This window comes from Manacus candei, unplaced genomic scaffold (genome assembly GCF_025592945.1).
Source record: "Manacus candei isolate 608988 ecotype Guabito, Panama unplaced genomic scaffold, ASM2559294v1 h1tg000050l, whole genome shotgun sequence".
Lineage (NCBI taxonomy): Eukaryota > Metazoa > Chordata > Aves > Passeriformes > Pipridae > Manacus > Manacus candei.
Genome location: NW_026138098.1, coordinates 17224412 through 17240528, shown reverse-complemented (window position 1 = coordinate 17240528; position 16117 = coordinate 17224412). Strand labels below are relative to the sequence as shown.

General features: G+C 37.4%; 1 protein-coding gene across 4 annotated transcripts in view; it reads right to left on the bottom strand.

Annotated features, from left to right (window-relative positions):
• PLCE1 (phospholipase C epsilon 1) overlaps nucleotides 1–16117 on the bottom strand; it is a 149046-nt gene that overhangs the window by 9588 nt on the left and 123341 nt on the right. For 2 of the 4 annotated variants that reach the window (XM_051800517.1, XM_051800519.1), the window contains 12 exons: nucleotides 15931–16038; nucleotides 15401–15517; nucleotides 15161–15319; nucleotides 14058–14181; nucleotides 11381–11422; nucleotides 10504–10628; nucleotides 9655–9772; nucleotides 5318–5449; nucleotides 3904–4194; nucleotides 2940–3103; nucleotides 1704–1965; nucleotides 715–833 (listed from right to left, as the gene is read on the bottom strand). In XM_051800517.1, coding sequence (XP_051656477.1) covers nucleotides 715–833; nucleotides 1704–1965; nucleotides 2940–3103; nucleotides 3904–4194; nucleotides 5318–5449; nucleotides 9655–9772; nucleotides 10504–10628; nucleotides 11381–11422; nucleotides 14058–14181; nucleotides 15161–15319; nucleotides 15401–15517; nucleotides 15931–16038 — 1761 coding nt within the window. The remainder of the gene's footprint in view (nucleotides 1–714; nucleotides 834–1703; nucleotides 1966–2939; nucleotides 3104–3903; nucleotides 4195–5317; nucleotides 5450–9654; nucleotides 9773–10503; nucleotides 10629–11380; nucleotides 11423–14057; nucleotides 14182–15160; nucleotides 15320–15400; nucleotides 15518–15930; nucleotides 16039–16117) is intronic. The other 2 variants (XM_051800518.1, XM_051800520.1) reach the window with 1 other exon arrangement.

Genomic DNA, 16117 nt, shown 5'->3' with positions numbered 1-16117 from the left:
ATGTTTGGCATGTATTCACAGGAGGATAATATCAGCAACACATCTGCATACACAGGAGCTCAGCAGGTTTTATCTAACACTTGAGTAGTCAGAATAATGATAATATAGATGTTTAAAGTTGCCAAAACATGAGTAACCCAGACAACCTAATATTAAGGGCTATTAATAGAAAAAAATCACATTCATCTATGCATGCATAAATACAAACATATATTTTTAGATATGTGTATATGTATGTATACATATTTGTACATATAAAATATGTGCACATACATATATAAATATGTGTATTTATGGAAATACAGAGTCTTTATTTTCTTGTAATAAAATTCAATTTTATTCTCATTATTCCAAAATTGTTGGTAATTTGCATCTTTCTTTTTATTTTGGTCTCAAATGCTTTGCTTTGAATTCACGCATAAAGGAATGCATGAGGCAGCACTGGACCTTACTGCTCAACTACACTCCTCCAGCCCAGGGGTTCTTGTGCTATACCTAAATACACCAGAGAAGCCAGACTTTGAAAAGATTTACCTTTCCACAGTTTTAGCCAGGTGGATAATCTTACTTCCATCAAAGCCAAAAAGTAGGCATCAGGGTACTTCTGAACAATGTGCAGGTTTAAGGGCTAACACCTTTGAACAGTCTGGCTGTTACTATGACAAGAATACAGGTAATTCACACACACACACACACACACAAAAATTGAATTACCAAAGATGCAGGCAGAGTGTTTCCAGAGGGACTTTCTTCCATTCTCCGACTGTTTATAAACAAACTGGAAATCTCTAATGTTTCATTGTGCAGGTTATGGAGCTGGACATGTCTGTAGCCTAAAGAGGAAAAATCTGTAAATACTTCACCACATTCTAGAACACAAGTCTCATAAATGGAAAACTCAAATTTGCTGTATTTATAGCTACAATTCGCCACACAAATAGGATTTAAGGCACTGTAATAGCACTGCATTAACGCTGTACAGCAGTGTAACCCAAGTGCTATGAATTGCTGAGTGGCTCATACAGCATCCTACCTTTGTTTTGCCATAATACACAATATATTCATACATAAAATATCTAAATATTAGAATATGAATGAAACAAGGTCAAATTATCACTGGGAAAACGCATGTCTGGCCAACACAGACAGTTGTGTGGTATTACAGTGACACAAAGCACATGTGAAAGAGCTGCTGGCAACATGGAAACTCCATTTCCCAGGTGTCACAGAATTAGCAATGTTTTCTCAACTCTCTCACTTTCTCTCACCCTTCAACTCTCCTCCAGCCACAGCTGCCAGAAGCGCAATTCCCCTCTGACCAGTGATCACCCATTACAGCAGTTTCTTGGGCAAAGGACAAGGCAGGGAATTAAACCACTCCATGCTTCTTAAGGGAGCAGCCAGTCTCCAGGTGAACATAACCTCACAAGCACAGCTCAGGATCCAAGCAGGTGTAAGATGCCCCTGTCTCCACAACACCACAGGATCGAGCTTTTTACAACTCACTTGGGCAGCTGCTGGCTCCTAAGGAGTCTATTACATCAGCATTGTACTGCCAGGCCATGGTATGTAGTCTCAAATTTGCTCCCTTCCTCCTCGAGAAAAATGCAACTAGCTGATTAAAAATATCCCTCTGGACAGATTCAGTCCAGGAATCTGTTGAACCATTTTGGCATAGGGTGTCACTACAAACTAGGCTGTACCTCTCTTTAGCGCTTTGAGGGGAATGATTCTCTGAGCTGTCACAGCTGAGCTGTTATTTTCAACAACTGCGAACCGGAGAAAGACCAAATCCTCAAAGTGAATCCGGAAAAGGAACTGTTCATTCCACATGGGGTTGAGAGTATTGCGGTGAATGGGCTTTGTCCGGAAGTGGCAGCTGTCCAGAGGCATCCCCAGCACATCGATTTCAATGCATGGACTGCCCGTGCTGTTGCTGGGGCACACGTTCTGCCCAGACACGATCTGAAGCCAAGGAGTACACAGAGAAACCAATTAGTGGAGTAATTCTTTTCCCGTCGTGATTCTGCTAAATATTGTTTAGCACATTCCTAAGCACAGTTTGTTAACGTGCTGATTTAATTCCGACACTCCCCTACTTTTGTAATTGGCAGGGCAGTCACTTCAGAAGCAGAGCTGCCTTAACCCCATGCCCAACACCACCGCTAGGGCATCTCTCCTCTGAAAAAAACACACTATACATCATGAGTGCAACCATTCACGGCATCTGAAAGCTAATCCAGAAAAATGTACCAGTAATGTAGTCAAAAAGGGCCTACAATTTCTTCTCCGCTATTCTGGAGTGATGGCACTGACGTCTGGCTTGCTCTGGCATATGCAACACAAGAATTAGGTTGCTTTGGCATATGCAACACAAGAATTAGGTGTGTAATTATCACATCTGGGAGAATTCTGATTCTTATGAATCTCACTTTTCTGACACTTTTCCTGGAAGGGACTAGCTTCTGAGAATACTTTTCTTTGGCCACAAATCCACGAATTATATATCTTATTATATAACTTGTAAAATATTTTTTTAAAGATTCAGTACAGCTTTTCATAATGGCTTTTTTGTGTAGCTTCTCAAGTGTTCACAAATGTGTCAAACATCAGGGCACATGTGTAATTTTACACAGTTGTGTAGTCCCAAGGAAAATTCTTTCAGGACTGGGTTTCAATGAATATTGTGAAGGAAACAGTGAAAGTAACTATGGATACAAACCAGCCAATAAAATAAAATATAATAAAATAAAGACAAATCTTTTCTCCTTCCCCCTCCAATTTCTGTTAGTTATGCTGACCTTCAGAAGTACAAGCAACAATTAAAGGTTCAATCTTTCCATTTAGAAGCATGACTGTAATGCTGGTTAAAGACTGTAGTTACATCTTGTCTACTTCTATCTGTTTGGCTGCATGAAATTCCTTTTTAATGTACTTACTGTTAAAGAATATATAGCTGGCTCCTTATTATCAAAATCTCTTTCCAATGGACAAAACTTCTGGTACATTGAACAATTTTTATCCCACAGAACTGGAGGTTTCAAAACGTATCCACAGCCACCATTAGCCTCAAACATTGCTGCATTAAGTTGCAGAGGAAGATCTGTGAAATAAGGCAGCCAAAACTGACAGAGAGCAATGGTACAATGGAAAAACTGTAACAGTGAAGAAAAAGTCGTGTTTTAGGTATCTTTTTTAAATTATTTTACTTGTGTACTATAATTTCATTCTTGATTTTCAGAGACAGCTGTAATTTATGTATCGAATTTATCCAATAAGTATACAAAACTATAAAAGCAGTTCCTTCTTATCTACCCCTTTCCATTGTCTTTATTGAACTGTAGGGCTTGCCTACACCATTGCTCTGAGAAGTCTCTAGGTATGTGCCCTGAACTGCAGAATGAAAAAGCACTGACCATGTAGCTTTGTAGATGACCTAATGGATCCCCCATGGAAAAGGTGAAGCAACACAACACAGCATAGCAAACAGTCCAAAAATGTTTTGGTCAACATTAAACCAGCATCCATGGCAGCACTTTCAAGTTAAAAATAGTTCAGTACCCTTTGTACCCTTTTATATTTGAAGTTATCAGAAAGGAGTAACAGTTTCTTGAACTGGGGGAAAAAAAAATAACCTTCAGCAATAAAATAAAAATGGAAAGTCTTGCTGTTCAGGTACTTCTGTGTTATCACAGGATCTGCTGCATTGGCATAAAACTCCTGAACTCTGGGATCACTCCTTCCAAGGACCAGATTGTTGGGGTATGAACCTGCTTATAGTGGGGTGCACAGACAAGCAGATCCCCTCGTGAGAGCAGGGAAAAGCAAGCGCCAAATACAAATTCACAGTTTAAGGACTTAAATCACATTGAAATGTATTAAAAGGTGTTCATGCACCCATACCATCTGTTTGGTAGTTGAGAGCCACGAGCTGTACCCCATGGAGCCAGAAGATCAGTGGATGGGGATTTGAGGAGTCGATGCGAGTGGCAGCAGGGTAGGTCCTCAGGAGCTGGCAGGTGGTGTGCTGGATCAGCTTCTGGGAGTAGCGCCTGCACAGCCGCTTGGCAGCGTTCTCGTTCAGGGAGGAGATGTGGTAGCACTTGGGCGTCCTGATGATGGCACTGAGAGAGGCTGGGGAGTTGTAAGGAGAGCAAGGATCTTCCCAGGTTTGCCGCATCACATCCAAAGGACCTGGAAGATAAACCGTACCCTCAAGTTACAGCTGCAGGGCCAGAGACTCCGAAAATTCAAGGTTTTCTACTGGAGTATGTGCTTTAGTTATGGCAAAAAAAGGTGATTCTGGAAAATTACAGTACTCAAGTTAAATGTCACGTTCCTTCTTATAGAGGAAGAGCAATCCATGAGAGGAAACATAATGTTTAAAGTATTGAAGTAATACCATGATTAGATTAGATGTGCTAAATAAATAAATAAATATCTAATTGGTGTTTGCCTGAATATAATAAAGGAATAAAATTCCCTTCTTCCCAATTTATACATTTTTAATGAGGAAGGGAGGCAAGACTGAAAGCCATCTGTTAAGTCTCCAAACAGGCAATCTGCAGAGACTGTAAGACTTAGGGGACAAAGGCAGCAAAATAGTTACATTATTTAGAATTTGGCACCTGACTTCTTCATTTTTAGGACACTGGCCTCTAACAGGAAATCTAACCTGTCTGCTGCAGCTGTGCCCTTGGGCTGCAAGAAATGCAACACTCCCTGAGCCAGAAAATAAATTCAAGAAAAGGTACAATTCTAACTTTCTGTTTATGGCAATCACTTAAAAGGCAGGGGATCTGGGTCTCCAGAACCTTTTCTGTACTTCCTTTGTATTTCTTTACATCTGTTCACAGGCAGAAGCACAATTTCCTGGTTTACAAACTGAATCACCTGCAAAGTCTGATTTGCACAATTACACATTTGGACTTGGCCTGCTTTTGAACTAAGTCCTGCTTCAGACATTAAAAATTCTTTTCTGGATCCAGCCCAACAGTTCTGCCTTCCATTTGTACTTTGAAAATATTCATTTATACTTTTTAAAGCATAAACTTTAAGATACATCACTTAAAATGTATGTTAGTTTTGAATTGTTTATGAACTAAGGTCATCATATCTCTGACCGAGGAATCCTATTTTAACATTCCACACTCAACACTTTAGATATAACAGTGTTACTCTAATAGCTGCTGCACTAACAGAAAACCATTCCAAAGTTCAACATCTTACACATTTGATCTTTAACAACTTGGTCTGGTACATGTGTTGGATTACAGAGTCATTCCACATGACTGGTGAAAGAAGATGCTAACTTTACCTTTTCCAGATGCTTTGGCAAGAGCAGCTGACTCCCCAGGGCTCAGCCTGCCAGGATTGTTGCCAAAAATGGACTTCCTGCTTTTTCTTTCTTTTCCTCTGCTAGAGCCAGATGGGTTTAGAGTTGACAAGCCTGTTCCCATAAATGTTAAATAAATGAGCCAAAAAACATGACCAAGAGGGCACAACATTTTCCATCATATTTTACATTATTTTTGAAGGCATGCATACTCCTGTTATATAGTACACAGGACAAGCAGTGTATTTTTCTCCATAATTTAATTTTAACATCCTTACATAGATAGATGCCTTTATATATGTATATGTTATATAGGGTTTTATATATAATGTATATATATATATGTGTATATATAATGTATATAAAAACTCATACGAAGCAATATTATATACAGTTCTCTCTCTGTGATGTAACTTTTCTCCATTTTACTTTTTGGCTTGAGGAAGGTATTGGCTTTCTCTCAAATTACCAAATAGTCCTAACTGATACTAAAAAAAATCTGCAGTAACAGTCCCAATGTATTTATCCTTAGAATAATTTTTTAAAAAAAAAAAATATTTTCTATAGAAGCAATAAATCTAACCAGTAGTGATTATCATGGAATTCATCTGGGATAGGATACCTACATAATTAAATAAATGCAAGACTATGATTTAAAGATATATAAAAGTCCAAATGCTGTTGATAGAAGAGTTTAACTTCAAGATGTTTGCAGAGTTATCTTCTTCTGTTTATTAGTATTTCAGTGTTGGGAAATACAGTTAGGTGTGCAAAATCCATTACACATTTAATGGTTAATATGCACTAGAAACGGAGCTGGAAAGCTCTTGTATAGCTATTATTCAGACTTGTACCTTCTAGAAACATAATTATTAAAATCATGACCTAAATCCCTGTGAAGTAAAGAGACTCAATCCCACTTAAGGTCAGTTTCTTTCTGTTGACTTGAAGAGAGCACAGGACAGATGAAAGTAAAGAAAGTCAAAGTCAAAATGCACAGTAGTTATTCTGCCCACAGCAGTGAGGTGTGGGATGGTCTCAGAGATCCAATATGTATTTGTGATATAGAATATAACAGAGTAAACACTGTTATTTGCCTAACTGTGACTCCTAAAACATTCCTCATTAATTCACATCAATTCATACCTGTCTAAAGACAGTCCTGGTTTTAATACTATTTCAAATAGTAAATCACAAAGAGGATACATTGGCTTCTTTTCTACTGAAGTCTGTCCACAGTTGTAAATTTTCAGCTCTCAGTCTTTATGGCATGTGTACGTGAACTTAGTAAAAATATGCAGATAGTTTCAATGGAACTGCTTGGATTAGTAAAATTTAGGATATATATAAATGTTTGCAGCACTGGAGATGTACTGTCTCTTTGGGCCAAAGCATACACATAAACAACAGAAGATGGTAGAAACTGAGATGAAGGAATATGAACTGACTAGAGAATGAAAAGTTATGAATTGTGTGCTTCCAGCACTATTTAATCCCAGTTTTCAATGGATCAAATGGATTTGGCAAGGAAGATCCAGGTTTCAAAATCCTGTTGTGGAGACAGTCACTGAGGAAACAAGCTAACCTCATAAATCACCAGGGTGCAATGCAAAACCTGGGCTGACAGACCCTAACGTGATGGCCACAGGGGAAGCTGCAGCAGGGAGTTTTATTTCAGTCTTTCCCATGGCCATGCTTTGCATGTGACACATCTCTTCCCAGAGGCAAGCTCCATTTTGCACTCCAATTTAAACTTGACTCCAAAATACAGCTCCATCTCTTCATACAATCATAAATTTGCAAAATAATGGAGGTTGACAATGATATGAAAGTCATCTGGTCCACCTCTCTGGTCAAAGTAGGACCAGCTTTGATCCCACCATACTGTACACAGATCCTACTATACTACCATAATGACAGATTGAATGTTTTGTATTTCTCTACAACCCCTATGCTAGGTTCTTTGACTTACAGAGATTATTGCCTGTCTCTTGTGTTAGATATAAGCACACTGCTTTACTGCTTTTAGATTTTTTAATCCAGACAACTGCAAACTTCCCTGCCCTTCTTATTCTAATCATACTGACATAACAGGTTAAATTGTAATTCCCACCTTTTCACCACATTTCAGACCAACAGACAGTCTACAGGTTTGCAGATCTTGAAAAAGAATTTACAGCATTTTTGTATGTATGTAGGCTGTCTCTTTTCATATTCACTTTAATTTCTTGGAAAGTGATACCACAGAGGCAGATGGTCTGATACAATGGAGACGGTGCCTGAATTTCATGCCAGTTAGCTCAGGTGACTCCCTGCTCTCTCCCCTTGATTGTGCAAATTCTGCTTTTATGTACTCAATTTCTGTACTCATTGTGCAAGGATCCTCAGCACCAACACAATGAGCCGTGTGCCAGTGGGTTACAGCACTGTGTTCAGGTGTGCTTCACTGCCCTCATCTTGGGAGATCCCAGAGAACAGACCTGCACCCCCTCACATACTGGTATGATGATATCCAACAGACTGTAAGGGTCAGAAAGCACGGAAGCAACAAGAGCTGTGGTGGGTTCCTTGTTAACACAGATTTTATAAACAAGAAATGTTATTTTCTCCACATGATAAATTCTGTTTTGACCAGGGAATGCTTAGGGAAGTCTGTGTTACTCAGTAGGCTAGGATAAGTGAACATAATGGTCCTTGTCCTTTTTTATAGTCACAAAACAGTGATTAACATTCAGGGACGTAGGCAAGCGTAAACAGAGAGTAAAAATATATGAAGACAGGAGAAATAAAATATTTACAACACTGATTAGACACTGACATGAATTCTGCACTCACTATTTCCAAAAGTCTTGCATTTTCTGAGTTGGTTAGGAATGCAGTCAATAGAGCTCCATAGTTATGGATCTACCAGCCCTGTTTCCATCATTAATGGCCAATATTGGGGTATGGCACTGCACCGTGTCTGTGCCCTCTGGCTAAGCAGAGGAATACAATCACTGGCATGGTGGTCATGGAAGTCTACATTACAGAGCAGGCAGTTTTTGCCTCAAAGGAGACAAAGTTTGTTGGAAAAGTAATTTCTACAGCTTCATGTGTTCATCTGTAAAAGAGCTCATTTTCTTAATTGTTCTATTCATGACCCCTTTAAAGCACGAGGAAGAAATCTGATAGGGAAAGCGGGTATTTTGTTTATAACCAAAATTACATTAAAAATTAAATATTTCAAAGTTTTCTTAGAACATCAGAACTTTTTTGTGTGTCAAAATGCTTGGAACAACTCCAACTATCTCTGTTTAATCTTGAATATCTTTCTTTAAAAGAAAATATTTTATTTGAAAGATATCTCATTGCAGATTTCATCAAAAAGAGTATCATATTTGAATTTTTAGAAGTCATTATTTTTACAAGTGACACCTACAATTCTTAAAGTTATGGAGGATTATCAAAGAATGTCTGTCCATTTTTCAGCATGTTTATCTTGCCCATTTGACACTATTTTATGTTTGGTTAGCTTCTCTAATCTGATTATAGTTCTATTTGTATAAGATCATGATTTGGCAGAATTGCTAACTTTTCCGCAGAGAACCATGCCACTAAAAAGTAGATTTTTCATTCAAAACATTAAACATATCAATAAACAATAAATTCTCAATATAAAAGTATTTATGTTCACAGTATGAGCCAAAATATACCCAACCTCACATTTCAGTACTGAACAAGTAACTATCGGTGATCTTTTCAGTTACTCCCTCTCCTTTTCTCTGCAAACATTATTCTTCCTACTGTACAGAAGAAGACACTCCTATTTCCTTAACTCCTCCCATGAAGATTGTGTGTGAGTGTGTAGTCAGTTGTTCTCACCCACCCCATGAAAAGGCTCCTCTCCTGTCCCCTTAGGGAAGAACAGATGATGCAGTGTAGGCAAAGGTGAAACACTCTAAACTGAGGTCATCTAAAGAAATGTGACACGCTGTTCCTTCAAGGTCTTAAGGATATTTTCCTTCCTAATTCAGTAGGTCCTTACATGGAAACTCGGAGCTCTTAAGATGAAGCTTTCTGTCATCTGGCATTTGGCCCTGAAACAGTTGTCTAAGTTGTGAAGACTGGCAAATTTCACTTTTGTAAACATTTTAATATGACAAACAGTATGTAGTCACATAATTTATGAATACTGCTTCTCAGCCAGGAGCTGTTATTACGAAGCCTACCAAATCATCAAGAACGAACCCCCTCGACTACTTCAAACTAATTCAAAACATAAACATAATGTCTCCAAGAATTACACAGCTTAGAGCAATAAAACAGGGCAGTGTACTTACCAGGGAACTTTACAGCTTGACAGTAAATGACAAGATCTGATAGCTCTGGGGCTATTTGTCTGCTTTCCTTCTTATTTTGCAGAAGATAGAATTCTTCACCCAGCTCCATGTCGTAAACCTGAGTGACAATTCCAAGAACATGTAATAAAATTAATAATAATATTACTGAATGTGGAAGAACTCTAGCATATCTAACTTATGTCTTTAAAATATTTTATCTCTTTCTTCCTATATGGTTTGTGTCTTCACCTAACACATCTCCCTCCCATGTGCATACCTATGCAGCAACACGTGTTACTGATTCTCCAATACTGTGCAAAGGCCTTAATCACAGTCAGTTCTACAAACATTTAGACAAAACATATCCATGTTCAGGAGAAACTACAATTTATTAAACAGAAATGCACTGGTTCCACTGTCAGATGATTTAATAAGAGGCACTGTGGATATCTGATATCATACTGTGGTGTTTTAAAGTTATTTTGATACACAAAGATGCTGAAGATTCAGATGAAATCTTCAGTTCCATTGATATTAATGGAAATTAAATACCTAAATAAGCTCCTGGATCTCGTTTCAATGACGTTTTCCTTGAGACCAACAACAGTTAAATTTTCAGCCAAACAGCCTCTATATACAACCACCTCTGAAGACTTTCCTAGAACAGTATGTTGAGTATTTGTTCTATTTAATCTGTTTTTTCTGGTGTCTTTCCATACTTGCTATTATTTGTCTTCATTAAAGCACATTTGCCATCTGATGTCTCAGTTACCTAAACTGTCCAATCCTTTTGAAGCTGGTTATGAATCAAAGTGTGACTGGGAAGAAGGGGGGGGAAAGCACAACTACCTTTCCTTTATTATTGTAAGTGGTACAATCAGCCTTCTTTAGTCGTTTGGCAGTCTCTTCATTGTATTCAAACTGCAGTTTATCACCTGATAATTTATTCTCAGGTCGGTCTTCAAGAATGTTATCTAAAAATTAAGGGGATATTAATAAACATAAAGCCAAACAATTTCAACTGGAAATTTAATTTGAATTAACAATATTTGTGGACAGTGCTGTGAATCTTATATGAATAACCAGATGCTAAAATAATGCATTAGCTGGTCAAAGCATCATCTTCTGGTAGTAACCTTCTCCTTCAAAAATTTAATGCTTGGCTTTGGTTAATACATTGCACTTCCTTTAAAGCCGATCCTTTAGTGTTCAAAAGATCCTTAAGACCAAACCATATAATGAATTAAGTTTGCCATCTGAAAACAACTGGAAGTCCGGAATGACAAAAAATGTCCAAACACAATTAACTACATCAAACATGTACACGCTTTGTACAGCAAGTTTTGGCTTTCCTCTCCTTACTTTCACCACACACAAATATTTTTTCCATCTATAGAAATACCTCTTCAAAGTTACATATTTATCAAAGAATAATAAACCTACTAATATAGTCTTTCTGGACCAAAATATTGCAACTGTCACAAAAGGAATGGTTTTATTTTATTCCTGATATTCCTGATGCTTTGACCATAATCTTTTTATGCACAACCAGTGTCGCACATGCAGCCTTCTAACAGCTTCTGACCAGTTAACAATGCCATCTAAAAACATCTGATTGCATTTACAATATGAAGTAAAAACCATACATTCACATTGTCACATTGAACAGGCTGAAGATGCAATGCTGATTTCATGCAGTTAAAATGCTCAACCAAATGGCTTTTACCTTCCTGGCTGTTAGGAGCAGGAGAAGCATTAAGGACATCAGCTACAGGGAAACGAGTCAGAGAGGGAATAAGAGTAAAGGAAATTAAGATTTACAGCCAGAAAAATGAAAATTTAGTGTCAGTCGTAAAACTATTAGCCTTACTCAAAAAATATATCAGTAAGAAAAATAAAACTGAATCTCTTTTAGAAAGTTTACAGACCATTACTTTGATTAGTTTTTCCAAAATATTAACATAATTAAAGAACCCAAAGAATTATTTTTGTAATAAAGCAGTAAATCATGCTGCAGATTTCTTCATATATTGGAAGGTGTGAATGTTTCTTGCTAGCTTCAGATTTCTCAAACCTTCTCTTAACTAGAACATTGCTCAAAAGTCACTTACTGCAGTTATTTTGCAATATTTTCTTCACAAGTCTGTTAGCAAAGATCTAAGTTTTCACAGCAATTTACATCTTCACTATCTCCACCCTGTCCCACACAAAGACTATTCTCAAGTAGCCAGTTAGGTCAGCTTTCTAGCAAAACACAACTGAAGGCAGCACTGACATCAAACCTATAAATTTTCATATTAGCATTAAATAATAGTGCTATTCCATAAGCAGTGTCAGGTTCTGAACTGCATTCATTAATTTTGTGACTATTTTTTAAATCATTAAAGACAGAAGCAAGTAATGTAAATAAGAGACAATCTGAAAAGAAGTCCTGTGCTGCAGGACATGCTCAAGCCTTACATTTTCTCTGAACATGGCACCTAGAACTTAAACAGCTCCCCACTAGACTTAAAGGTTCAGTTCATCACTGTTTACTCAGGAGAACACCCCCAGTTGTGTCAGACCAACTGTCCATCCAGCTGAGCATTCTCTGACAGTGGCAACAGAAGATACCATTTAAAGAGAGCAACTGGCCCCACTTCCTGAGTACCATCCCAACAACCACAACTGCTGAATATTAGAGATGTTGGACTAAAATATTCCTACCTACGACATTGGCTTATAAATCTGTCCATGAATTTGTCCAATCGTTTTTTTTAACATGCTGATGCCACTTGGCCCTGCAATTTCCCATGGCAGCAAATTCCAGAAGTTTACTACCAGTTGCACAAATAAATACTTTACCTGTTTTAGACTGAACTTCCTGAGTTCAGTTTTACTGAGTACCTCCTAGATCTAAAGAGTAACAGTTCTGTACTCCCCTTATTCACCACTTCATGATTTAGCAAATCAGCTTCCAATTCACCTCTCAGTCCCCTTCTCTACCAGCTGGAGAATTCCAGCCTTCTCTGACTAGTGCAAGACCACCACTGCACTCGCTTTACTTTTTTGGCTGCCCATCTCTCTAACCTCTCTTAACCCCATCATATCCTTCTTGAAATGTGGAGGCAAGAACTGGACACAGAACTCAAGTTGTCACACATTAAGGTTTAATACAGAAACCAAAAGATGTTTTGTTTTCATTACTGTCCCTGATCATCTCCATCTTTTAGCTGTCACTGAACACCAAGATGAGCACTTCAGAGAACTCAATAATTCCATGATTTCTGAAACTGATACTGCCATCGTTGATCTTAGAATCATATAAACAAGGTTTAAAGGTTTTCCGTCAAATAACCTTACATTTACTTACACTGAAGCACATCCGCAACTTTTTGTCCCTTTGGTCAGTTTTGTGACTCATTTACAGAGTTTAACAATGGTGCAGGGTTTAACTACCCAAAGAGCTTGGTTTCACTTTTTTCATCACTGCTGTCTCACTGGGTAAACACACGCTGATCTACATTGATATATTCTCTGAAAATTACTATTTAAAAAAAGCAAGTAACCCATTTAGATGCATTCAAGCTTGTTCAATCCATACATGGAAGTTCTGACAAATATCCTTTGACAAAACTTGAGAGGATTAAATATATTTTTACATTTTCTGACTCCAGTTGTTTTCTCTACCTGAATCAACCAGTCCCACAGCAAGAGAAGCAAAAAAAGAAAGCATGACTTCAGCTCAGCTGCCTCATGTGTAGTAGAATCAAGGAAGTAGTGGAAGTTATTAACTGCAATATTTGTTATCACTTCTGGCATGCCAGTCATTAATCCAATCTATAAACTGCTCCTAAAGGTGGATTTATGCTAAACTGCCAGTTCCTGAAGGGTAGGACAGCTGAAGTGTAGACAGCCCATGAATTTACAAGGCAAGTCACTGAGGGATGTCTTGCTGTTTTCTCACTGAGCACCTGATGCTTCAATAAAACCATCTTCACTGAATAAACCAAGGACTCAGCAGCTCCTCTACCTTTACTATGAACAGCTGATGCCTAAGGTGTAACTAGTGGGTACTTCAGAGATCATGCAGATGCCAGGGCTATGCCTGTTGCAAACTTGAGCTTTCAGCTGTCTATATGAGTAACGTAATTACAAAGACTAGAATTTAGCATACAATGCACAGTTAAAACATATAATGGTTGGACTCCAAGTCACATCCAAGTCCTCTATACAGTCAAATTAATTTCACAGTATTAGAGACTACTGCACCAAAGTGCCACCAAGGACGTTTAGTACATCTTCCTCTCACAAGGTAAGACCAAGTTACCTACCTCATTTCTGAACTAGAATATTTACATTCTTATTGCTACAGTTCTAGCAACAACACTGTAATAAATAAATAAATGAATAAATATTGTTACCATCAGAGAGAGATTCATAGTCATAGTCATATTCATCCTCTTCATCTTCTTCCTCTTCATTGGTAGGTGTGGGGTTGCTAGCACCATTGCTAGCCTGTGCTTGCATATGTGCCAGCTGGTGAGCCTGCAACAATAGAATCACTTAGTAAATTATTGGTAATTTTTTAAAAAGTAAAAGGGTTTTCATCACTGTTTGCATCTTATTTTATTTTATTTATATGAAAGCACTGAATGAGAAATAAGTGAGATTTTTAAGTTTGTTAAGATCAAACTAAAATACCATTTTAAGGGTGTGAAAGTAAAGAAAACCCGTATTGGAAGAAAAACACTTAATAAGATACGAAAACTAATTAATTACAGGAAAATTTCCACTTTGCACATCACTCAGAGCAATGCTGCTTTTTTCCAGTCTGAGGTAGGCTGTTCAAGAAATAGTTTAAAACCTTTTCAAAAGATGGAGCATGTCCATATACTGGTACTAATCAGTGTGATTTACTCATTCTGATACAAGAATTTAAATCTAATGCAACTGGCGTTTACATTTTCAAGGATTCAATCTAATTGCTGACTAACCATAGACATTATTATATTGATGCTACTAGAGATGCAGCCCTAATCTTTAGAAATCAAAAAAATTCTCATATAGGTATAAGCACTATTTGAATAGCAGAGTCCCCCATGAAAAGGGATTAGGAAAGACAGTATTTGCCTGGCTTGACTATGAAAAAAGAAACAAAGTAGAACTCTACCAAAAATTACTACATATTGTAAATATATACACATACTTAATGCATATCACTATTTCTCAATAATCGTGAACAGTAAATGTTATAGACTCAGAGAGAAAATTCATTTATGTTTATCATTTATTTAGGGCTATATAAAACTAATATACACTAAAATTTAGTTGTGCTGTATCTATACTGTACTATACGTCTTGTCTAGTTATTTGAAAGTGTTGCAATCCACTGTGATTCTTCCAAGCATGAATATGCATTAGATTATTCTGCTGTTCATATGGGAATAGCACAAACTTCAAACACAAATGAACTATTTCTAACCAAAGTTGGGTCTCACTACTTGCTATTAGGGAAAGACTTCACCTTTTGTTTCAATATATCCACTGGTGTTTGATGGGCTTTCAGCTTCTTGTTTTTAAGCAGGATTTTTCTTTTCAGTTGGCCAGGGGAGGGAAGCATGGGATCATCAGAAAAGTCACTCTCAAATAAAAACTTTGTCACCAACTTATCTCCAAATACATTCTGAAATATTAAGAACATGTGATATATTATGGAAAATCCCAAGGCATGTGCTTAGTTTATTTACTGCAGTTTATGGCCTACCTTGAAGATTTCAGCCATCTTGCGTTGCTGAGGCAACGAGCAGTGGTTTTCTATGGAAATGATAACTGGCATGTCAGAAGTGATGAATGCATTGCGATCAATAGCTTCAACTACCTCCTGGGGGAAAGAAAGGCCATGGAAAGAACATGGGGTTATTCTGCAGCATTCAGCTAGCTTACTGTTAGTTGAAAGGGGAAGATATCTGTTTTCCTCTCTAAAACAAATTTCCTCCAAAATTTGTTTTCAAAACAAGACAGCATCTTGTTACAACAGGACTGGTAATACATACTTATGTTACTTACATTGACAATAAAAAGACAGAAAATTACAGTATATATGCTACAAAAACTGATTTAAAAAGCATAATCTTTAGCATTGAAGAGTTCATGTCTGACAGTCCATAGTTCATACTCTATTAGGATTTAGCCCATTAGGATTTGTATTTTTCTAGTTGGCAAATTTTTTCCTTCATTGCAGAAAAAAATACTGATTTTCTTCTCATTTTTTTCTATATGCAGTTATTAGCATACCTTAAAAGAGATCTTAGTAGTAAGAGTGTGACCATGATAAATGATAGGCATTCCATCATCACCATCCCAGCAGTCTAATTCTACACTTCTGCAGCCTTGTAAAAGAACCTACAATGCAATTGAACAGTGTTAGCACGTCTAAGTCACACTCTCATGCCATCAAAGCAGAAGACAGACTCTGCAGAGC